The sequence below is a fragment of the Leptinotarsa decemlineata genome, unplaced genomic scaffold (assembly GCF_025532065.1).
Source record: "Leptinotarsa decemlineata unplaced genomic scaffold, Ldec_3_MD MMD2_tig00026340_RagTag_RagTag, whole genome shotgun sequence".
Taxonomy (NCBI): Eukaryota; Metazoa; Arthropoda; class Insecta; order Coleoptera; family Chrysomelidae; genus Leptinotarsa; species Leptinotarsa decemlineata.
The window spans coordinates 16,823,194-16,849,033 of record NW_027412694.1 but is presented as its reverse complement, the minus strand read 5'-3'; the positions used below and the strand labels follow the sequence as shown (position 1 = coordinate 16,849,033).

At 36.4% G+C, this 25,840-nt stretch overlaps 2 protein-coding genes across 3 annotated transcripts in view; one reads left to right on the top strand and one right to left on the bottom strand.

Moving 5' to 3' along the window:
• LOC111512326 (alpha-tocopherol transfer protein-like) overlaps positions 1 to 20,907 on the top strand; it is a 47,919-nt gene extending 27,012 nt beyond the window's left edge. For both annotated transcript variants that reach the window (XM_074183682.1, XM_074183683.1), the window contains 5 exons: positions 33 to 192; positions 4,903 to 5,152; positions 5,295 to 5,405; positions 13,856 to 13,958; positions 20,597 to 20,907. In XM_074183682.1, the coding sequence (XP_074039783.1) occupies positions 33 to 192; positions 4,903 to 5,152; positions 5,295 to 5,405; positions 13,856 to 13,958; positions 20,597 to 20,745 (773 nt within the window). In that variant the 3' untranslated portion in view covers positions 20,746 to 20,907. The remainder of the gene's footprint in view (positions 1 to 32; positions 193 to 4,902; positions 5,153 to 5,294; positions 5,406 to 13,855; positions 13,959 to 20,596) is intronic.
• A 2,065-nt stretch (positions 20,908 to 22,972) lies between these two features.
• LOC111512328 (juvenile hormone esterase) overlaps positions 22,973 to 25,840 on the bottom strand; it is a 49,580-nt gene continuing 46,712 nt past the window's right edge. Inside the window, exon 11 of the mRNA XM_074183681.1 lies at positions 22,973 to 23,210. Coding sequence (XP_074039782.1) covers positions 23,030 to 23,210 — 181 coding nt within the window. The 3' untranslated portion in view covers positions 22,973 to 23,029. The remainder of the gene's footprint in view (positions 23,211 to 25,840) is intronic.

Genomic DNA, 25,840 nt, shown 5'->3' with positions numbered 1-25,840 from the left:
ATTCAGGAATATTTCAATTGAATTCATTGCAGGTGACAAACTCATCACAAGTTTCCTGATGATGAATAAATTCAGTATTGAGAAAACCAAAGAGAGACTCGATATGTACTATACAATGAGATCAATATTCCCAGAGTTCTTCCACAATAGACACCCTTTATCACCCCACATGAATAAAGCGATGGATTATAGGTGAGTTGAATACGTACGAATAAAAAAATGAAAATTTTGAAATGAAAACCCGAGATATTCATCGCTCTCAACTACCTACACAGTAGAATCTTGTAAATGTCTACCGCGAAACAACCACTTCTATGGCTAATACCACGCTGGATATTGAATTATATTCAACATACATGTATGCAAGATACCCCACAGACGTTAGTTTCGCAGATATTGTTCGCAGCAGAACCATGCTGAAATTATTCCAGTAGAGCAGTTTCGAAGTATTATCTCCCATCAGTGCAGGAAAGTTCTTACCTAAACAGCAATGCGTCTGGGACTCGACTAACTCCAACGCGTCTCGACTGCATATGAGGAAAATTCGTCTGAGAGAAATATTGTTAACTACTAACATCTCCACCCCGTGAAGGAACATACCATGTACCAATACTGTGTAGGTAGTTGGGAGAAATGATTATTTCGAGATCCTGTTTGAAAATATTCAATCACTTATATGTTTGTATCCCTTCTCGATACAGTGTTCAGACACGTTTTGATCTCTGTTAGAGCATTGGTACATGCAATGTTTCTTCTCCGCTTGGGGCTTTGCCCACGAGATTGAGCTGTTAATGATAAACAATCTTTCTTTTAGACAAAGATGTCATACATGCAGTAGAGCTGCATTGAAATCAATAAAGTCCCAGACACTTTGCGGTTTGGGTTTCCTGGACTGAAGAGAGGGGATACTTCGAAATTGGTATGTAGATGATCTACTCAGAGGGTTTGCTGTCCTTGTTCATCTTTCACTGCCAGAACAACTGTGCATGCTGTTTTTGGCGAGTGCATTGGCTTGGGATGTGGGGGTTGAGAAAACCGGCCATCGGATGCCTGCTTTCACGTAGCCCCGCTGAAGATACGGGGTTCTGCTACTCCCTAACTGAATGGCATTCCAACGATGGCTAAGGTTTGTGTATCTGTGCCAAGAGGATGAATGACACTGAGCCTATCAGCTGTTTCTACGGAACCTTCGAGATACCGGGCGTCCTCTCGTCGTAGCATCGCCTCGTCACAGTAATGCGGGGCTCTGCCGTGATTGACTTTCTTTGCCTAGCCACTCGTGGGACTTTTATGGAGTGAACTTGAAAATTATTTATGACGCAGAGTCTACAGAAGAGATGGCTGTCGAGCTTACGACTCCAACTGACCTCCCTGTGAATTTAGAACTCCCCAACTCCTGATCCAAGAACTGAACCTGAAAAAAAGATTCGGTGGTGCAGCCAGAAAACGAGCCAGGAGTCGTCTCTTCAAACCGCCTTGCACCAAATTTTTGTCGGCGTACGCAGAATCTTTCTCAAGTGGAGGAACAAACCCCCGTGAGCAGGACAGCAAAAGTTCGCGCTCAACTGATTATTCTCCAAAACCAAAGGCGAAAAAGCCCTGCTAGGTTAATCTAAGGCATCGTCGGGTGTAGCTGATGTGCAAAAACCCTCATATGGGAAGGTTGTCGCGAGTATCAAGGTGGAAATCTTGCACCTTGACTATCCGACTACCTCATTAATGATGAAACAGCAGAGCATACACTTTGTGTCTGCCCCGTTGGGGACCGAATCAGGTTTTTAGAGTTCGGCGGAGACGTACTCTTACCATCTGATCTGAAAGACCATTCACAATACAAACTAATTGGCTTCATTGAGAAGCTGGGTTTAGTGGGTTATTAGTGGAAGAACAGTTCAGTAGTTGAATTCATTTAGGAACTGAACTGAACTTTTCAAAAAAAAAATCTGTTGAGGTATTTCCTCAATCTTGTTTTTTTTTAAATTTTTTGAAAATAATAAAGACGATTATTATTATTTGGTCGAGTGTGAATAGGGGACCGAATCAGGTTTTTAGAGTTCGGCGGAGCCGTACTTCTACCATCTGACCTGAAAGACCACTCACTATATAAACTAATCGGCTTCGTTGAATAGCTGGGTTCATTTGGTCGAGTGTGAATAGGTGTGAGCCACAATAAAACCTTGCGGGTTGCGGTGGAGAGTCGAATAGACCCACTCACTTTGGACCTAACCTAACCTCCGTGAGATATCTTGCATGAAAATCTGTCGATTATATTTCAATATCCAGCGTGATATCAACCGGAAAAGTAATTTTCCAGAGGCATTTGCCAGGACCTATCTATTTAAAGATTTTATTTTGAAATATTTATATTTTTTTACTTAACAAAAACTGCGGACAATTCAAGAAGAAACTTAAAATAATGCTATTATTTATCCAAGTTCTGAGACATATTTGAGTTACCTATGACAGTATAGTTTTTTATATGATTATCTTTTTCCATATTTCAATTTCAATTTGAAATCTGCAATTTGAAAGTTGAATGATTGAGTAGAAAATAAAATGTGTTTTTTTTTCGATTCTTGAAGAGGGGTGTAGATTTTTGCCGCCGAATTGATTTAATGAGGTGATCCATAGATGATCATTGAATACAAGTTACTGTTGAAAAAACAGTTTTCTTTGTCAGAAATATATTGAATTTCCGCAGTAACTTATCGGAATGAAATATCAGTTGGCTCACTATTTCCGTTTTCATTTATGGCTAAACATCGGATGTCTACCAATGGCGATGATAATGTTCCATGTATCTGATTGGAATACAAAGTGAGTAAAGATAAGTTTTTTTGTATAATTCAGCGTTCATATGAAAGTATTCGTTTCGAAATCATTTGTCTTTCGTGTAACTCAATGTTTATTTGAAAGTGGGTGTTTCGAAAGGGCTTTTTTTCAGTGTGCATCTGAAATTATTAGAAGTATACAAAAATTATAGAGTTACATTCTTTAAATTGATTGCTTTTATTTTTCCAGAAGATTTCTACATAGGATAAAGAAGTAGAAAGCCAAAACCTTTCTTTCTCAATAAATGTCACATTTCATTACTTCTCGCAAAAACAGGCAGTAACAATTCTGCAAATTATCAATGTAATTTTTTTGAATAACAAGTCCTGGTAGTTGCCATCTGAGATGATGGTGAAACGTTCACTTTGGTAGAACTTTAAACCATTTGGAAAAGCAAGTCAGCATTAGAAGCAGCTCTGAAAAATATTTGTATTGTAGCCTGATGAACCAAATTGTACTAGTATAATTTTGATGAATATCTACCTGAATATATTCAATCAACTGACTTTCAAAAACATGATGAACATACGAGCACACAAAAAGCTAAAGAAATGAACTTCAAACGTTCAAGTCTCGAATATACCTACACAATAGGTTCAATGGACTAACGCCTATCAGAAAACAAGCATAGCCCACTGACTAATAAGAAGGTTTTTTTTCCTTATTCAGAGGAATCGGGCAAATTTCAGATATGCAGTTGGTTATTTCCTCATCCACTAGATGGAATGACATTTTGTTGTTCGCTATAACTTAGAAAGAGAAATGAAATATCCTGAAAGAATTCCGATTTTCAATTATGGAATATCATTGACTTTAGGTCGATGATGGCCACCAGCTTGCACTGATGAGTGGCTAATGAGCCACTCATCAATGTGTTGTTTTGCATAGGCAGCAAATTTTCTGTGAACATTCCTGCACTGACGCCTGTCGGATATAATCCAACGCCCTTCGTGGTATTAGCCAGGGGAGTAGTTGTTTTCTGATAGGCGTCAGTCCATTCAACCTACTGTGTAGGTATATTCGAGACTGGCTTGAACGTTTAAAGTTCATTCCTTTAGAAAGGATACTACACCGAATCGACATTCCTAGACGTCTCCATGGCGATCGACAGAGTTTGGCACGACGGACTACTTGCCAAAATGGGCAATTTTGGATACTCGAAACAAATGATAATACTGATCGAATCTTTTCTAGCTGACCAGCGATGCCGCTGCAGAGTAGGACAGGTACTCTGCACCATACGATTACTGGAAGCAGGGGCCCCACAAGGTGTACTCCTTTCGTCACACTTCATTTTGGTAAACACAGCAGACGTGCCCTAGCCTGAGAAGAATTCCAACTAGTTGTCACTGTACAACACAGCTTTACTGGCGAAATCAACTAGCCATGCGCAAGTTACCAGATACTTACAACAGCAAGCGAACAGATTAGAGAAATGGGCCAACCTTTGGAAAATCAGTATAAACCCTGACAAGAGTCAGGCGATACCGTTCACCCGGAGGATGGTACATCCGGAAGGAAACGTCATCTTCAACGGACCAACGAAGCAAAATACCTTGGAGTCACTCTCAACAGAAGACCAGGGCTGGTGAGAGCCGCTCGAAAAAACCTATATCCGATCATAGGTGGCAGAAGCAACATGGGACTCCACGTAAAACTGCTGTCAATCAAGATCGTACCACATTCAATCGTCCTGTATGCCTACACTTCCTCGGCCAGTTCGCAGCGACCTACAGATGCAGTATCCAGACGTTTATGAACGCTTGCGTGCGAGCCGCCGTAAATTTTCCAAAATATATTCCAAATAGATTCATATACCGGGACCTTGACCTAAACATTCAGTATGTAGAAGCTTATATGAGAGAACACGCAGAAAACGTCTTCGAAGGAGTTCGATCACACACCAGTCCAGAGCTGCGCGATCTTCATAAAATGGGCTTTGAGCCAGTGCTTCTGTGACATTTTGTATTGAATGTTCTCTCCAGTTTCAGTTTGTTTCATAAAATTCCATCTTGAACGTTTATATTCGAGAAATATCTCACGTAATTATTGCAAATTTTTTTGTTACAGTTATATGGTTCCACTTCCAAAAGCAACCGAAGAGGGATATCGAGTGATGGTGCTTGCTTTCAGTAGAGAGGATCTGAAAGATTTCGATATGGAGCTTTGTTTTTCTGTTCAATATAATGTATTTGAACAAAAATTGCAAGCCGATTATCAAGTGAGCGATATACTCATCTATGATTTGAAGAATGCAACTATGAGCATCCTCTCGAAACTGACACCTACTATTCTGAAAAAAGCTTCTATAACATTGGAGGTAGAGTTTGATGAAACTTTCATTCATAGTTTTTCGAAACTGATTAAAATTAATTGAATGTTAATTGAAAAATCGATTGTCTAGTAGTTATGTCTCATATATAATTTCTCTTCTGACAGTTATATTACCTGTGTATTTTCAGAAAACTTTCAACAATCGCGTCAAGCAGTTACATTTCATCAACCTGCCGCCATACTCCAAAAATGTGATATCACTGATTATTTCTTGCCTGAACAAAAAAATTGCAAAAAGGGTACGTATATTTTAAATTGACTCACATCATTTCGGCACGGAAAATATTTGAGTTTTTCAACTTTTTTGGTATCGATATATTGCTTTCATTAGACTCGTGAGTCAGCTATGTTGATAACTGAATTTTGAAGAAATGAAAGTAATCAAATGAAAACCAAATAGACCTATTTCGAAAAACCTCATTTTTGGTTTCAATGGTTCGAACGGTTTGATCAATGAAAATATGAAACTTCTCAATAATTTAAATGACAGTCTTAATTCACAGTCGAAGTGCCTCAGCAAACTCAATTCGAAGAATTTTCAGAAATCCTTGAATAATATTATGTTATTCTGCTAAGAGTTCTAATGACTATTATATGACTTGCTCTATCCGAAGTTTTCTTTCTTGAAGGGATACTTTCTGCTTGGATAATATTATCGTATTCAATATCCCGGGTGCTTGAGGTGATACCGGTGTTTTATCAATACCATGTGGTGATGAAACACTCATGGGACCAACCCATGGGTAACAAAATGTCACTTTTTATGAAATTACCTTTTTCTCCGGGAAAAAAGTGAGAAATTTTATTTTTCAATATCAAATCGTCGTTTTTCTCGTCACAGAAAAAAATTGTATGTTATACACGGAAAAATATTAGATTTCAGCTCTCATGCTGAAATCTAATACTTTTTTATCTTGTATAATAAATAACAATTTTGTGAGCAACTGATGGACAAGTTGGATAACAATATCATCCAGTAAGAAGACGTTATGTTTTCTGACGAGTGTACTTTGTCTCTCAACGCTCATGCTATTCGGCAAAATTGCCGCTACTGTTCAACGAAAAATCCTTAGTGGATAAGAGAAGAACACGCAATACCCTCAAAAGGTTAATGTTTGGGCAGGGATTGTAGGAAACCATATCATTGGTCCCTTTTCATTGAAGGCAACGTGAATGGCGATAATTATTTGGCTTTCCTTCGAAATGATGTCATTCCAAGTTTGGCAAATTTATATTTTGATTCAGGAAACCCTCAAGTTCCAGTGAAAACGATATGGTTTCAGCAGGTTGAGGCACCACTACATTACCAAGTTAATGTTTGGCAATACTTCGATACAACATTTCCCAATCGGTGGATAGGGAGGCAAGGATCGATTGAATGGCCAGCAAGATCACCTGATCATTCATCATTAGATTTTTTTCCATGAGGATATGTGGAGAGCAATGTGTACAAAACAGAACCTTCAGATTTGAATGACCTAAAAAAACGAGTGAATCTTGCGATTAGGTCGGTCACGCCTGATATGTTGAACGATGTCAGAAGACAGATTTACTTGGGATTAGGATGTGCCAAGACGTTCGCGGTGAACATTTTGAACATCTACTTCGTTAACATCTATAGTTCTTTTTCGTAATCTACATTTCATTACGTTTTGCTGTCCATTTTAGTTTTTGACTGTCTTTCATCGAATTTAGGTAACCACATGATTTCAATTTATTTCAATTGTTGCAATGAACTTGAGAGCGATAACATTTTTGAATAGAGAATGAAGAGACCATTCAAACGATATATCACAAACCTATACTTCCCATTCAATGAATTGGGGGTTGTACCTGTCATTCGAAGGAAGTTGAAGGTAGGGGTGGCATTTTTACGTTTAAAATGTCGAATTATGATTCACATTTGACATGTTTCAAGTTTTTATTTCAAATATGTACAGTAACCAAAATAATGAATCTATTCCTTTTGGCTTTCACACACTGTATACTTCAATCGCAACAGTGTGGTTGACAGTAGACACCAAAGACACCAGAAACAGATAAATCCTCTGCTTTTCGAATTCAGGCCGTTTGATTTGAGAAAAGCAAAAGTCAGGGGTATTTAGGTGTCGAGGTCTCCAGTGATGAAAAAAATTGATATTGGTTTATGAATGCTGGGGTTAGGTTGTCCCTGCGAGTCTGATCATCTTACGCTAGTTATACACACCAATTTTGGACGGCCGACTTTGTACCGGTCGTCCAAATTCCAATAGTGAACCACATGTGGGAACGGGACCTGGCACACACGCCGACCGGTGATCGCCACCGGTAAAATACCGGTGAGTAGCCGTCCACTGCCAATGTATCGCCGGCAGTACCGGGAAGTAGTGGCGTACATGACTAAATACACTCTTGCATACTCACCGGTTTTTTACCGACCATTTCAGTGTCGAATGCTCGGTAAAATTGTAAATTTGGTAGTGCGTGCTAATTTCGACAACAAAGCAACTGATTGTTTGACCGATAAAAATCCGGTGAGTGTGCAAGCACCCGCTACCAATAAAATATCGGCCGATTTTATACTGGCCGTCCAAAATCGGTGTGTATGCAACTAGCGTTACAGTATTTATGTTCTGGAACCAGAACACGCAAGTAGCTGCCTGCGTGGTCATGTTGGTTGCCTTCAATGAATGTCAGGTCTCCTTACGTCAGGTCCCGTTTCCACATGTGGTTCACTATTGGAATTTGGACGACCGGTACAAAGTCGGCCGTCCAAAATCGGCCGATATTTTATTGGTAGTAGAAACCACAAATGTGCCGTTGGCTCCTGTTGGTGACTCTGTACATATTCCAATAAGTGAAGTGTACATTCATCAACTATTATAAATTATCAATAGCGAAGAATACTTGTAAGAAACAAGGGCATCTAGGCATGAAATGCCTGTGCTATGACCCAATGTCAACTGCTTTCTTCATATAATTGTACAATAAATGTTTAATCAACGAGTTACAGAGTGAACAAACAAAAAGGAAGCGAGGATGACGACGAAAAAAAAGACAGTTTATCGAAACAGAACATCGAATTTTTCAGGATGACTCATTATAAATTTTTTCATGTCTTGCTTGTATTTATTAATTTTTTTTATAGATTTCAGTTCAACTGGAAGGGCATTGTATAATTTAGGTGCGAAATAGAAGAACGATCTTTGAGTAATTGTTTTTTTGAAAAATTGTGAATAGATATTTTGGTTAGATTTTGATCTGGTTATTCTACTGTTATGATTTTCAAAAGTGTTATTTTGAAAAAACATCTTTTTAAGGCACTGGTATTCGTAGAGCTCACGACATTTCATGACATTCACCTCTTTGTATAATAAAACAGTGGAATAGATCCATTTTTTTCCTGAAAATCAATTTCAGTAAAATATTTTGAGCAGTTTGAAAATTTTGAAGTGTAGTTTTGAATGTTCCACCTCAAGCTGTTATGCAATATGTTATAAATGATTCAGCTAGTGCATTATATAACATCATAAGCGTTTTATTTGTAAGAATATCTCCCAAGGAATACAATTTATGAAATAATATTCGAATTTTTTTGTAATATATGTAACGTGATCATTCCATCTTAAATGTTTGTCTATAATACCACCTAGATATTTTATATTGTAAATTTTTTGAATATTTGGACATTTACAATTCATATTATTACATTGTAAATTATGTGATTTTAGAACGAGTTCTGGAGGTTGATCAACAATAGTTGGAGAGAATGTTATGCATTTTGTTTTAGGTAGGTTAAGGCTCAGTAAATTATCATTCAACCACAGTTGCACCTTCTCCTAATCACTTTCTGCAAAACTTTTGACTTCATTCCAATTTTTACCGGTGAAGATCAAAGTGGTATCATCGGCATAGCAAATAAGGTGTCCCTTGAAGTCTCTGATTCTTGACAAACTATTTATATAAATAAGGAACAGTATTGGGCCTAATACTGTCCCTTGTGGTACTCCAGTCTCTACAATAAGTTCATTGCTTAAAACTTGACCTATTTTAACTTTTTGAGTTATATTTGTGAGATAGTTTTAAATAAGGTCTAAAGCTACTCCTTGTATTCCATACCTTTCTAATTTAATAACTAACTTGTGATGCGAAACAGTATCGAAGGCCTTGGCCAGGTCAAGAAAAGTTGCCGAACATTTTGATGATCTGTCCAATGCCCTGACTGTTTGTTCTAGAAGATCGTTGATTGCCTCCTCAGTACTGGAATTTTTGATAAACACAAATTGCGTTTCTGTTATTACATTGTGTTTGTCAAAAAACGCTAGAAATCTATTCTTTAGTGCCATTTCGAAAATTTTTCCAACGTTATTAATAACCGAGATCGGTCTGTAATTGTTTAGAGCATCGTGGTTTCCTGTTTCATAAATAGGGGTGACTGTTGATTCTTTCCATTGTTTTGGAACTTTACCACTCAGAAAGGAAACATTTATGATGTGACAAAGAGGTTTTATAATGTGACTATGAATATTTTTCATCAATTTTGTATGGATACTGTCAGGTCCAGGAGAGCAATTATTTTTGAGTTCCGAAATCAAAGTTATGATTTCGTTTTCTGTTATGGGTTGTAGGAAAATAGAAGAATTAATGTATGTGTCATCTAGGAAATTATTGGATAGAGTAACTTTTTCTATATCGTTCGCCATTTTTTGCCTAGTTCAATAAAAAATTTATTGAAAGATTTAGCTTTTTCTTGATTATCCTCTATAGTTTGACCATTTGAATCTGTAACTTGAATGTTTTCGACCGTATTTTTACTTTTCGTTTCCGATATGTTATGGACTGTATCCCATATTTTCTTTAAATTCCCACCCGATTGCTTTATTTCGTTTCGATAAAAGTCATTTTTCTTTATTACAGGGTTCACTTCATTTCTGAAGTCTTTATTTACATTCTCTTTCACGTTCGGTTGTGTGCTTTTTTTTGTAAGTTTTCTTTTCAAAAGATCCCACACATATGTGTAGTTTTTGGCAAACAATTGACGTCCATGTCACTTGGATGCACCGCCTTGACGTTACCAATAGCCAAAACACGTGTTAGTGGTTTTGTACACCTTCTCTGAGTGATGTACTTGCAATTTCTTATTCCCTACTCTTCTCTTTAGTGTGTCTCGATTCTCATGGAAACAATCCTTCATCTTTCGTAATCATTAGAGTAGAACTCTGTTGATATCAGAATCAGTAGATATTTCGGCGGCGAGTCTGAATCTTGTCTAGGGTGGATCTGAGTGATATACACTGCTCACTAGGGGTGATGGAGTCACCTAGTTTCGCGAAAAGTTGTATGTGTGGACAATATTGGCTCAAAATTTCAACATATTGGAAATCAGGACATCAATTTTACTACCAATACAGAGTTTTCCTGGAAATTTTTCAGTTCCAAAATGATCAAATTGTCTCACTTCTCATGGAAACACCCCATTGTATTCCGTGATTCTCGTAACTCAGTGAGAAAAAATAATAATATTTCCTCAATACCCAAGTAATATTCCATATTATTTTTAGTGACATCCCAATAAATATCTTCACATATAGTCGGTGGACATACTTGGAAACTGGCTATTAATCAAATCATCTAAAGGAACAATTTGTTCAGGCCAGTCTCAACTCCCTACACTGTAGGTTAATGGACTGACATCTATCAGAAAACAATTACTTCTCTGGCTAATAACACGAAGGGCGTTGGATTATATCCGAAAGGTGTTAGTGCAGGATTCTTCACTGAAATTATTTTTGCATATGCTGTTGGCAATACAACTGCCGCAATAGATTTTCAATTATTGGAACATACTTGCAGACCGGTTTCGGGCTGTGTGGCCACTCGTCAGTGCAAGGTAGTGTCTATCATCAACATAAAGTCGATGATTTCCGATAATTGAAAATCGAATTATTTCAGCGTATCATTCCTCGAATTGAGCTGAAGCGGACAACAGTTTATAATCCTGCACTGACACCTGTCAGATATAATACAATGTCCCTCGTGGTATTAGCCAGGGGAGTAGTTGTTTTCTGATAGGTGTCAGTCCATTAACCTACAGTGTAGGGAAACGAGACTGTCCTGAACAAATTGTTTCTTCAGATTGGTGTTTTCTAATGTGGGCGATAACGCCCCTTTGTGGGCGCTAGAGGCCTATAGGGGGGCAGTAAAGAACACAGAGAAGATTGGGGGGCGTTGAAGCGATTTAAGGGGGCGACGACTAATTTGAATTTTTTTTTGCTTTCAACACAAACTTTACCGCTCCTTTACGCTTAACGCGCGTTTCCTCGTGTAACGCCATCTAAGGTACTGGACAGTAACTATTCCCTGTCCGATAGTTGTCAAACTGTATAATAGATGGCGGTTAGCTTCAATGCGAAGTGAGAAGTTTCTAGTCTCCATTCTCGAAAGTACTAGGCCCGCCCGCTGCCTCATATGAAAGCGCGCGCCATTCACTTTATCATTTGATGATATTACGGAAACAAGTGAATTTAGTTAGCGACTAGCTAACAAGCTAGCAAGTTTTTAATAATCGATTCTTTACTTCGGCATTCTTGAAGACAAAATCATCTCGGAAGCAAAAAAGAAGGAATAGCAGTATAGCACGGAATATATGAAATATGGATTTATTGAAAATCTCACGAATCTATTTTCGCCTTAGTGCCTTCTTTGTCAAAAAACATTTTCGAATGAAGCGATGAAACCCTCAAGGCTTCAAGATCATTTGAATAAAATGTATTCAGATAAAAAAGACAAAAGTGTGACTTATTTTCAAGAACTGGAAAAGAAACACTCAGCCCAGCCAACTGTGTCAAAACTTTTTTCAGCGGCTTCTAAGCTAAACGACGACGGACTCCAAGCTTCCTACAGTTGCTTCCTTGCTTCCTTGCTAATTGCTCGAATAGGTAAACCTCACACTATTGAAGAGAATTTAATTTAACCGACAATAAAAGAAGTGATAACTGTTGTGCTCCATAAACCAGCGGCAGATATTATCCGAAAAATTCTTTTGAGCCGTAGTTCCGTGCAAAGACGGATTGATGAGATGGCTGAAGAGTCATTGTGCAATCATCTGAAGACTTCTAAATTCTCCATTCAGTTAGATGAGTCCACTTCACCAATCAATGAAGCATTATTGTTGTCATACGTGAGGTTTATTGAAAATGAGAAAATATATCAAGAACTAATATTTGCCAGAAATTCAGAGACAGATAGAAAAGGAGAAACCATATATAATACAATGGAAAAATTTGTGATGAGAAAGAAATTCCACTGAAGAATATCATATCAGCTGTTACGGATGGCGCTCCGTCTATGACAGGACGTCAATAAAGCTTCATAGCGTACTCAAAATTCAAAATTTCAGATGTACTCGCTGTACATTGCGTCATTCATAGAAACCATTTGAATATCAGCGCCTTTCTCAATCACTGCAATATATCATCAAAGCAGTCAATAAAATCCGAAACAGCTGTTTAAATGACAAATTATTCAATCAGCTTTGTGTTGCTAATGATGAAGATTTCAACCGATTGCTTTTTCACACAGAAAACGTTAGTTATCAAGAGGTAACTGTCTGACTCGATTCTACAATCTATTTGACTCTGGAATAAAGTTCTTGGAGAACAAAGATAAAGAATTGCACGACAACCTCATCACTTCAAAGAATGATATTTCGTACTTGACAGACCTGTATAAATCATTCAATGATGTCAATCTCCAACTTCATGGTGACGACTTGAATTTGATTGAAACAAAAAATGTAATTGCTGCTTTTGTAGCCAAATTGCTCTTATACAAGAATAATATCGGCAGACCTGAGTTTCGCAGTTTTCCTAATTTGTCAGCAGTATCCTTCAACAACGATGACTTGCCTGTTTAGTGCCAATATTTAAAGAACCTCCACAGTGATTTCGCAGAACGATTCTAGGACATTTTAAAATGGTACATACTAGACTTGGTGTTGGATCATTTTTCAAATGCCAACACAACAGGATCACCCCAGCTGGAAGAAGAACTCAGAACTGGTAACGAACGAGAAAATAAAATTGTAAAATGGATACCAAGAATTTTGGGTTCAGAAGCCAATGCCGCAATTATACCCTGGATTATGGTCCATTGTTCAACAATTTTTGATAGCATTCTCATCATCGTATTTGTGTGAACGTGGATTCAGTGATGTGGCAACGTTGCTAAATAAAAAGAGAAATCGATTGCAGAATGTCGAACGCGGTGACTTACGGCTGTTTTTGAGTGAATTGGAGCCTGATATTAACAAACTTGCTGAAAATCATCAAAATCATCCTTCACATTAGGATAGTTTTGAAATTGAAATGTTTGTTTCAAAAACATGAATAATAAAAGTTTTTTTACATTATCCTCATCAGAAATTCTTATTTTAACATGAAACACATAATTTAAATATTAAGAAAATGAATGCGATTGTGGTTCTTAAGATGAAGTAAAGTGGAAAAATTTGAGGGGCGCTAGAAAATAATCAATTTTCGAAGTGGGCGGCAGACAAAATGATTTCGAGAACAAAGATGATCCCAATAAATAATCATTCCTAGAGTTATCGATACCAAAGTCTCTTTATATCATTTTTGTATCCCAGTTTGTTAGTTATCATCAGGTTCATCGAATAAGAAAAGAAAAAAATATGTTTCTTATTTTCTAGGTGCACCTCCATCAAAGCTCACATACACTTTCTGACTATATCCCTACCAGAATTTTACCGAAGGATTATGGTGGAGAAGAACCAACCCTCAAAGAACTGAATGGTATCAAAATTTTATGTGAAAAACTGCTTTATCTGAATACTCTCTTCATAAATTCGAATTCCTTCATTGACTTGTTTTATGAGTTTGATGTTTTCTGGTGGGGGAAGGATATGTTTGTTTCCTATGAATAATTTTCCTCACCAGAAAACATCAAACTCATAAAACAAAGAAATCGTATGAACATCTGGAAAAACCTAAACATCCATAAATTCAAAAGCTATAATTCACTCATCGAATAACAAATACGAATCATAACACATCAAGACCTAACATTAAATATTCTGTACCTCAGAGGGATAGAACCCTATGTCATATTTTCCTAGCATTACAGGAGAGCAATGTTGAAAACTTTTTCGAATGAAAATGTTAATGCCACAACTATTAATTGGGATTTTGTATTATTATTTGATCAGAACATTCTAGGCAATGTTAATTCACATTAAGTTTGTGTTTTTCTTCAAAATAATTATTTTTATCAGTTTTTCAACCCTGTTAATGAACACGGTGTTGTATCCCTCTGAGAAAGTCATTAAAATAAAAGACTTAGTGTGGAGTCGATAATGAAACACAATATTATTTGACCTCGAATGTTTTATTGAACGTTGAAATCAATCACTGTCACAAATAAAATAATAATGTTCCTCATTGGTAAAATGTCGCCAAAATGATTGCAGGTGAAAACCTTTCAGTCATCCTCCGGTGAATCTTCTTCTGGATACTCATTATTGGTAGGACTACTGTGCTTTAGGTTTTTGTAAAAATCGTGGCAACAGCTGAAACATATGGCAGTAAGGCCAACAGATCATTATACTTTTGTTGTGATATAGGTCTTGGAACTTGTGATACCAGCTGCAAATCTTTCGGCATCGTAGGGTGTCGCCTTCGAATCCTAACAAGGTCAACCTCTTGGTTTTCACCATCGAAATCATTTTTCAAAAACAGAGTTCTTAATGTTGTTTTGTTTTACTTGCAGTTGAACACAGTTTGACAGCAGAACTTGGTGTTTGTTTATGACTTTTTTCTATTTATAAATGGTGGATCTTGAGATAATTTGGTATCGCACAAAGGGTTGAAGTTTTTAAAATCTTCAAATCCATGTTATGGACGATATATTTTGTGGAGGTTTGTCTGACTAACTGCTGCCAGTCCCAAGCTTATGCAATTTGTAGTGAGAGGTGATGGCAAGCACTTTTGCAGATCGCCTGTTGATACTTTGAGGTAAGTGGTATTCTTTGACATGTTGTATCCTTGCTTTTAAAGTCATATCTTGATTTGGCTTCATTAGGATATGCAGTGTGATCTACCTCAACAGATTGTTTTTCATCTGTCACATATATCTATTTCTTCCACGAGAATATTGGTTCATTATTCCTACTAATTGATAGTAACAAACATAAATTAATACATCAAACTATGTAAACAGACCAGAAATGGCAAAAGTACACTTAGTTCACCAACAATCCAACAGATTGAACAGAGGTATACAATACTATGCCCAATAGTAACTCATATGCTGTAGGGGAATAAGATATCAAGTCCACATCGTTTTATATCCCTCTAAGTCAAAAGGGACTTGATGTTTTTTTAAAAGAGTGTTCTATCCCTCTAGAAAATATGGAAAAAGCTGATTTTAAGTCTGTAAAAATGTCATTATTGAAAGAAATGGACATAGTGTTCCATCTCTCCGAGGTACAGATTCACGAAACAATACACATTCCTAGAAACAATGAACCTAGAGAAACACCAACACAAAGAAAATTACCTGTTGTAACCCAAGTACAGGCAAATTTAATGAGACATCCGGATAAAAGGGAAGGACAAATACCTGCCCAAACCCTAATCAATGAAGCATCAACAAATTCACTAAGGCAATCTAACCGTATGAAAGTACAAACATATTAGGTTCGTTCCAACCTTGAGTCACCAACAGATTTCTAACAGTTTGTAAATCGTTGTCAACGCGCATGTCTGGTAGATATTGGTTTCTGTTTAATTTGAAATTTCTGATTGAAACAGCTGACAGCTGATAGTTCAACTGAAGTTTGGCATGGAATTTCAACATAACCTTTAAAAATATATGTAATCAAGTGTATTTCGGGAGAGTAGTAGTAGAAGTTGTAGACTTTATTTTAGGAATCCTAATATACAATATATAGTTATGCATATATGAATAATTTATAAACGTATATAATTTTACAGTGCGTCATGTATTGATTTGATATATTCTAATAATAACTTTTTGAATACTTTTAAGGAATTTACATGTTTTATTTCATCAGGTAACTTATTGAAACTATCAAGACTTTTAAAGAGTAATGAATTTATTCCACTCTTATAATTTGTTCGGGATCTATAAAATGAATTACATGTTCTTGTGTTATATGAATTAATGTCACTATTTCGAACTAAATATCTGCTAAAATAGGCTGGTTGTATCCCACTCGAAATTTTGAAAAAAAAAATCATGCTCAAATAATACATTCTTTTATGTACCGGCTGCCACTGTAGAGTATTCAACATAGATTCAATAGAGGTATACTGGTTGCATCTCAAAATGATTCTCATACCTCGATTTTGTAGTTTCTGCAACTGTCCCATTTGATTTTGATTGAATACATACATCAGTGTGGCGCAGTAGTCAAAGTGTGGCCTCATTATGCAGTTGTAATATGTTAGTCTAGCAAAGGTTGATAAAGATTTTGAAATTCTAGAGAAAAAATACTTTTTCTTACATATCTTTCTAATGGTATATTCGGCATGCTCATTCAAATTTAATTGATGGTCTATAATGAATCCTAGGTACTTAATTTCATTTACAATTGTGAGTTGATTTTTGAATATGCTGATATTAACGTCATTAGTATCAATTCAATCTTTTTTTGATTCGAATTTGTTGTAACCATCATTGCCTTACATTTATTGATATTCAATTTGAGTTTATTCACTTGTAGATATAATTCAATGATCTTTAAAGATATATTGATATTTTGTACAGCTTCTTTTGAATCACAGTTTTCCGTATATACAAGGGTATCATCAGCAAATAAGAGTAAAAGAAGGTTGAAGTATTTTATATCTCTATTCTATTTACTAATCAACATGGAACTGGGAGGTAAAAGTAGGTCACCGCAATAATTAATTTGTGTAATTAAAGATGTTCATATTTTAGGTTCACTTAAAGAATTCCTAATTTTTCCAGCGCCAGCAAATACATAATTTATTTTATTACAATTTTTGCAGGTTATGTTGTTTGCAAGTTGAATGAACATAAAACAGAAACAGTAATACGGAATACGCATGCGTCAGATTAATGGAACAGAAAACTGGTAGTTTACTAATTGTTGAAAACTCACGTTGGAACGCAATCACATTACTGCGCAGAATCCTGACTGTCAGAAACTGTTTCTGACGCTGGTTGGAACGAACGTAATAATTTGAATTTATATATAATATATATACAGTGCGAGTCTCTAAAATAGAACAAATTCACTAAATCAAAGGTGTTGTTTCTTTCGGTAATATGCTCGGACATATTGATTAGTACTTTGAATTGCCTTTATTATAATGCAAAAAAATTATACAGTGTGTCTCAAATATGAGATATGACGTGATTGATGATTTTTTTAAATGACAACCCTGTTTTCTAATGACTTTTATTGAAGGGTTCAACAAGTTGCACATGCCTGCCAAATTTCAATTTTTTACTCTTTGTCCTCCAGAAGATATTTAACGAACATTATCTAATTCAAAAAAAGAATTCAATTCAATAGTATTTCTTCAAAAATGTTGGCCATTCACTAACTGACAATACCCTAAACGTAACTGAAACTCGTTTTGAACATTTCTGATTACTTCGCCGGAAATTAGCCTACACTCCTGTCTTATTCGTTTTTTTAAATCCTCAATATTTGCCGGTTCGGTCTTAAATACTTTGCTCTCCAAGTATAAGAAAAAGTCCAAAGGTGTTAAATCCAGAGACCTAGGTGGCCATTCATAGGGTCCTCTTCTGCCAATCCATCTGCCTGGAAATACATCATTCAGGTAGTCACGGACAGGTCTTGCAAAATGAGGAGGCGCGCCGTCCTGTTGAAACCAGATGTTTCTATTCGTAACGTCAGCTTCTATAGGACAAGGGAACAAAATAGCTAAATTCGGAACTAGGTCCTCCTGCAAGAATTTTAAATATCTTGCTTCAGTAAGATTTTCTTGGAAGAAAATCGGTCCTATAACTCGATCACCAACAATCCCTGCCCAAACATTGACTTTTTCTGGATGTTGAGTGTGGCCTTCGCTCATCCAGTGTGGGTTTCTGTCTGCCCAATAAAGACAACTTTGATGATTCATCACACCATTCAACATAAACGTTGATTCGTCAGAAAATTGAACGTTTTCTTTCTGTACAACAGTCGTGTCTAGTAGATCCATCATTTGTTTGCAAAACTGGAGTCTTCTATCTGGATCATCTTCGGTGAGTTCCTGGAGGATTGTTATTTTATATGGATGAAATTTTTCAGCTTCAAGAACTCTTTCCACTGAGACTGGCTAGCTATCTCAAATGCCCATTTTCCCGGAACTGTTTCTCGATCTTGCTTACGGTACTTCGCGATTTGGGTGGTAAGTCAGGATACTTCAGTCTGAATACATGGGTGACTTCATTTTGTGTTCTTGTCCTATCTCCGTAGCCAATCATCATTAGAATTTCAATCTTATGTGTTTCAGTTCAGTACGGCATTTTACTAATGGCGAACAACAAACTGTGAAACAGACAACAGTGCAAAAATATGATTGGAATGTGATACCACTCTACTTACTTGTTTTTGATATATATGGGCATGAGAACGGTGAATATATATATATATATATATATATATATATATATATATATATATATATATATATATATATATACAGTACGATGCAAATGTATGGAATTAATTCGATATTTACAAAATGAGCGTCTTTCGGAAGAAATCCAAAAACAGGTCAACTTTAATTTTTGACGGCCCATCTCATGATATTCATATGAAATACTTCTCGTCACCGGTGTTGGCGTGATGACGTAATTGACAATTTTTTTAAATGCAAACAGGGGTCATGTGGCACCTCATTCAAAAGGTCTACTAATCATCTATTCAACGGTATAACCATGCCAATATTCATTTATACAAGATGAACCAAAACATGTTATTTATTGAAGTACAATAAAATTATAATAAATGTTCTACCACTTTTAGGGAGATCTCTAACATGGCCCGTTTCTCGAAACTTTTTCTCAATTTTACTTATTGTTGATTGAGAAACGGGTTCTCGGTTGGGGTATTTCGCATTGAATAAATCACGAACTTCTGCCTGAGTCCTTACTTTATCTCCACAGCCAATCATAATTAAAATTTCGATTCTTTGGGTTTCTGTTACTTTCATTGCCAGATTATGAGTGATTTAAATATTTTTCTAGAAATAATGTCAACCGCTTCAATGATACTTCACTTCAATGACATTGACTAATCTCAAGTAGAGTGTAGGACTTTTATCACCATTTCTTTTTTCTAATCAACCAAAACAATAGAAGACAGTACGATACTTTATTCTCAGTGGCGGTGCATAGCATTATTTGGTTCAACGAATTACTATTATTTGTAATTCCAGTCTTCTGAATACATAATTTCGGTTGACCCTGTATTAATACATATTGAAACCATTATACCGTTGAATAGACGACAAGTAGACCTTTTGAATGGGGTGCCACATGACCCCTGTTTGCATTTAAAAAAATTGTCGATTACGTCATCACGCCAACACTGGTGACGAAACGTTTTTCATATGAATATCATGAGATGGGCCGTCAAATATTAAAGTTGACCTGTTTTTGGATTTCTTCCGAAAGACGCTCCTTTTGTGAATATCGAATTTATTCCATACATTTGCATCGTACTGTATATATATATGATAAATTTCTGAAACGTATTGAACATTATGTTCGGAAAAAAACCTTTATAGAAGAACATCTTTCCATTAGATGGACCTCGTGGAAATTCATCGAGTAATCAACCTCAGACTGGTTTCAGAGTGTTACTTGTCACCATTACAAAACAGATCTAACGGAAACAGTACCATTGTATTATATTATAGACTAATTCCTTCAATTTTCTTGAGAAACCTCCGTCTGACACTGGAGCCGTTGAACTACAAGGAAGTAGTGTCAGTCCCGTCTCGTTAACGAGGTTACAAACAGAGCAGCATCAAATTCCATCTGGATTTGAAGTGATTGGAAAGCTGGAAACCATAGAATATATCCTTCTCTGGAAACTTGTTATGAAACAGATACGAAATACATTTGAGTGAAATTTCTCATTCAAACAACTTTTCACTCTTGTAGGTATTCTATTTTTTCTTTAGGCTCGTAATTCAACCCACCAATTCACCTGTTTTTGTGATCATTGATAGGAATCGTATACTTTTTGAGGATGATTTGGAATTTGAGTATGGAATAAAAAAATCAGATTTAGAAATGACTGGTTTCTCTCCGAAATGTATGTATATTTTTGTGGTTGGTTTTATTATTCTCAATAAGAACCTTGAACTGTTGTTTCTATAAATAAATGTGTCTGTTGGTTATTCAGATTTCATGATTTTTTCAGAAATATTCAAAAAAGAGTTAGCTGCTCATAAAGACAGGTTCGACGTTCTGGAAACACTACGTGTGAACGAATCATTTAGACCAACACCTTTAGTCAATGATGAAATTCTAGGATACTACGGAAACTTCAAGAAACTCAACGTAGACTAGACTCAAACCAAAAAATCTGAATATTCTCTTCAAAATCATTGAAGAATTGTGGGACAAGTTCCATGATCAAATGCTGCATTTTTTCTTGGACAATGGAATTGTGTATTTGTTGAAACTTTTTGGTAATTAGATGAATAAATAAAATAGAAGTATATTTTTTCAAAAAGGAAGTTATTTTTGAAAGCTACATTTCTTCGTCTTACTGCTATTCTTAAAGAGTCAGGAACTTTCAAAAAAAAGAAATGTTCACACTCATTATTGTATTCCGAAAAAGGAATATAAAAGTACCCCTTTTTTCATTTTCAATAATCAAAAGTACCCACCGGAAACAGGTTTTTCCTATTGGAAATGAAAGATTCGAAAGTCAAAGTTAGAAATAAAATTATCAACAAATGAAAAACTCAAAGAACAATCTCAATATGTGAAATTGCAAAAAATATTCATTCTAGAACATTAGTTAACTTTAATCAGAGGCTTTCAAAGCTTTTTTCAGAAAAACTCATCAGCGGCTTTTTGAGTCGTTTGTATACATCGTCGAACTAACTAATCATCAAGTTGAGTCCTTTGCCAAATTAAATGATGTAAAAATAATTTCATCTTCAACTGAAGGCCTTCACTATTGTTGTTTTGAAAAGTTGTACTCATCAAAAAGTACAGTTCACTAATCGTTTTGTTCTTCAATTTCTCAGCATCATATTTAGACAACTATCAATTGAACCTGAATATTTCCAAAGATTTTCTGGCAAATTAGGTCGAGAACAATTTTTGTTATCAGTATTTTTTCCAAAAACTGGGTTTGGGATCGGTATGCTTTGGTAACTTAGTTGCTTTCATACGCTTATCATTTTTATAAATCGATGAAAAAAAAGTTTTCGAGAACCGCTCGATTATGACAATTGTTTCCATAGGCTTTATTTGTGCATAATGATAATAATAATATCGCCTTCATTATTTCATAAACAAAACAAAAAAACATAACATAACTTATATATTCAACTAACAATTGAAATAAAGGGCGAAGTTCATTGTCCGTAATAGAATACATCACGAATAATGTTCTTCCTCTCAACCCTGGAAAGAGAACAGATAAAAAGGAAAACAGAAGAAAAACAAAACTAGAACTGTTATTGTTATATATATTTTAATGATATTCTAATATAAATACGAATAAACACCTTACCTTCACCTATTCCTTACAAGATATCAATAATTCGATTCAATTTCAGTCCAACAAATAGTCTTCATATTCAGTTTTACCTTTGTGAAATTTAATTTTTTGAGGAGGTTGGGGACAGAATTATACTATCGACAAATTTGGTACCTGAAAGACCGCCTGAACACTTCTGTTTTGAATTTTGGCATTGCAATCATATTTTAATATCGAATATTCAGGTTATGGATGTCTGTACGATATGTGATTTTTCTATAAAGATATGAAGGTTTTTCGTTACAATTATTTAATGGAAAAAACAGACAGCGTGAAGTAACTTTCTTTTCTCCATGTTCAGCCATCCAATTTCTTGAAGCTTATATGAGATTCTGTGTCGCTGACCAATACCAAAAATTAACCTAAGGCACGAGTTTTGAACTTTTTGAATCTTATTTTTGTATTGATTAAACAATGACCATAAAGAACATCCGCTTAATTGAAAACTGAAAGCACCGAAGATTCACATAAGGACTTTTTCACATAATGAGACAGAATATGTCGGTTACCATAAATGATTTTCAGTGCAGAATAGGCACGTTGTGAGAGTTTATTCAGAAAATTTTCAAATCTCAGACCTACAGCCATCAAATTACCAAGATTATTTGCTTCACTAACAATATCTAGTGGTTCATTTCGAATGCAGATATTCACAGAGTTATTCAACATGGAACGGTGAGATCTCAAACCAAAGATCATTACATTTGATTTACTGGGGTTTGTAAATAAACAGTGGTCCGTAGCCAATTCAACAAATCTATTTATATCTGCATTGATAACGTCACAAGCACTGTCTGCCATTTCCGCCGGAAAGCTGTGGTATACTTGAGTATCGACAGCATATAAATGCACCTGACAAGTGTGAAGAGCCTGCAGTAAGTTGGATGTATATACAGAGAACAATAAAGGGCCGAGTATGGATCCTTGAGGTACCTCTGATTTGAGATAAATGATATCTGAGTTGTTATTATTCACTTTGACAAATTGTCATATCCAGAAAGTCAACCAAGGAAAAAATGCTTTATATTACTTACTTCGGTTTTATTCTTACAAACAACACTTTCTAATAATAACATTTCAGTAAGTAGCAAGAGGTGAATGTATGTACGAATCAAGTATGCTGCTCACTTCATTATACTGTCTGGGATTCAATGTTACATTTAATGTTTCGTCAATGTTCAGATACAAAATATTGTCCGGTTCCACTTTAGGCCAGATTATATTCATTAACAGCGGATCTCTCGACGGAGTAGGATCGCTAAAATGAAATAAAGAGTCTGTATTACGATAAAATCATTTCGAAGTACGATGAAATTGATCAAGTGAGGTTTATACTCTCGGTTGGTTACAATTAATCTAAATTATTAACCCTCCGATCAGTGAGAAGGTCCGTAAGGATCTTTTACAATATTTTTGAGTTTATAACTTTTTGTTATCATGCGCTAGAAACCTGTCGCTACATGTATTCCATAAAAATAATATGCTGAATCGATTAAAACAATTTTCAACTCAATTCAATCTCCGTTTCCAATTTTTCTTTAGTTTCAAGCCATTTTCGACTCAAACGCAGATACAAGGTCCCTATGGACCTTATATATGAGAAAGGTGTATTTGACTCAGGCGATGCCGTTGCAGAGTAGGATACGAACTATCAACAATTCGACTACTGGAAGCAGGGGTCCCGCAAGGAGCAGTCCTTTCGCCGCACCTCTCCGTATACACAGCTGACGTGCCCAAGCCAGAGAACAATCTTTAACAAGTTGCCGCTCTACGCGGACGACACGGCTCTGCTAGCGAGATCTACGAGCCAAACGCATGTCACGAGATTTTTGCAGCAACAGGCAGACAAATAAAAGAGTGGGCCAACCTGTGGAAGATCAGTATAAACCCTGACAAGAGTCAGGCGATACTGTTCACTCGCAGGTACAACCGAAAGGCAACTTCACCTTCAACGGACTAGAGATTCCGTGTACCAACAAAGCGACATACCTGGGGGTCATCTTAGACAGGAAACTAACATTCCAGTCTCACGTACGGCAGATGATAGAAATGGCTAGACACGCCAGACAACGCCTGGCACCTGTCATAGGTCACAGAAGCAACATGGGATCGAAAGTAAAGTTGCTAATGATTAAAACCGTTCTCATGCCCATAATACTCTATGCCTGCACTGCCTGGGCCAGTGCGCACAGCCATACAGGAAGAAGATACAATTGTCCATGAACGCGAGCGTAAAGGCCGCTGTAAACGCACCGTACTATATCCCAAACAGATGCGTTGAACATGGATGCCCCTAGATTCCGAGGAAGGGATAAACAGCCAAGGTCGACAAAGCACAATCAACGACCACCCCCACGAGTCGCCGTCAGGCGACTCAGGTAAGCATAAAATTAATCAGATGAACTCTCTTTCAGGTAGGTTCAACGTAGAACAACTCGACCGCGATTCACTTCCCCTTAGATTCACTGAGGAATGCTCGACGCTAAACACAATAGCCGCCGGTTAGCTTTTGAGGGCCCCCATGCAAAAATTCAGTTAGGAATAGTCATGACAAAGCAAATAACCGATCGCGAAAGGTTGACTTTCGACTAAAAGAGGTCAGATGTCAATCTTGCTGAAGTGCCCATCAGTAAGTTTAGGACGGCTCGGAGAGCGGGGGTGGATGGAGTGGAGTATTAGCTTTTCCTCGCAAACTAGCAGGGGGGGAAAGCTTTTACTTCAGGGCACTCAACCCGGGAGGTGGCATGGGGGGGGCAGGTACCAGCCAATGTGAGACCATCACTTGACGAGTAAACACGTATTATTGCGCATTTGAAATTTACTGTTTGGTTCTTTCGAGTGTATAATTTTGTTTCTTTGGTTATTATTCATGTTTGAAAGGTGATTTTGTTTGCTTTATTTTTGTCATGTGTATTATTTAGTGTGATTGGTTTTATTCTGTAGAACAATGGCAGATGATGAGTGGGATCTTGTGAACATGGTTCTGAATAATAATACTACACGCTATCAGCGTTTGACTGAGGAGGAACAACCTATCGCCGATAAAATGTCGGGCTTGTATGAAAGCCGAAATGGGCGAAAATTATGACCATTTTGATGACGGAGATTATGACATTGACCTTATGTATTGGCCAGAATATGATAGGAATGTATCCGATGTTGAAGTTGAAGGAAATATAGAAATCAATGTCGATTGATTGCAGCCATTGCTGCTTTTCCTCAGACTGAGATTGATGCAACTCACTTTATTTCAAAAAATGGTAAGGAGTGGTTCAAAGATCCTCCACCGAGCAGTCGTGTATGTGCTCATAACATTATCGACTACAAACAAAATAAATCAGGACCAACGAAGAAGATGATTTATGATTCGCTTTCAATGCTTTTCTCTCTGATTACCGAAGATATTGCTCGAATTATTTTCGCGCAACAAATCGCAAGGTCTTCCAGGTAGTCGCTACATGGAATGAAAAAAATGACCATGCAGAAGCAATAGCATTAATTGACTCTGAAGGAGTTTGACCCGTTCGTAGCGATTAATTTGAATGCTTGGCTGATAGAATCCAACACCGAGCCTGTACAAAAACTATGGGGCACAACTCATGTTCCAATTTTCAAGGTTGCTTCATCGTTTTGTGACAATTATAAAATTCACTTCCCAAGCACCAAATGTACATCAATACAGTAATAACATAGAATGCAAATACAATTTTTGTAATATTTTCGTAATTTGTTTTACTGCCTACCTGTTAAAAAAAAGCAGGAATTGAATTGAAATCAATCTTCTTTTTTTTTGCGATACCACTCATATTTCACGCCTCTTACCTATCTATATCATTCAGGCACTTTATACAACCATAAGCTATATGAATATATTCATGTAGGGACACT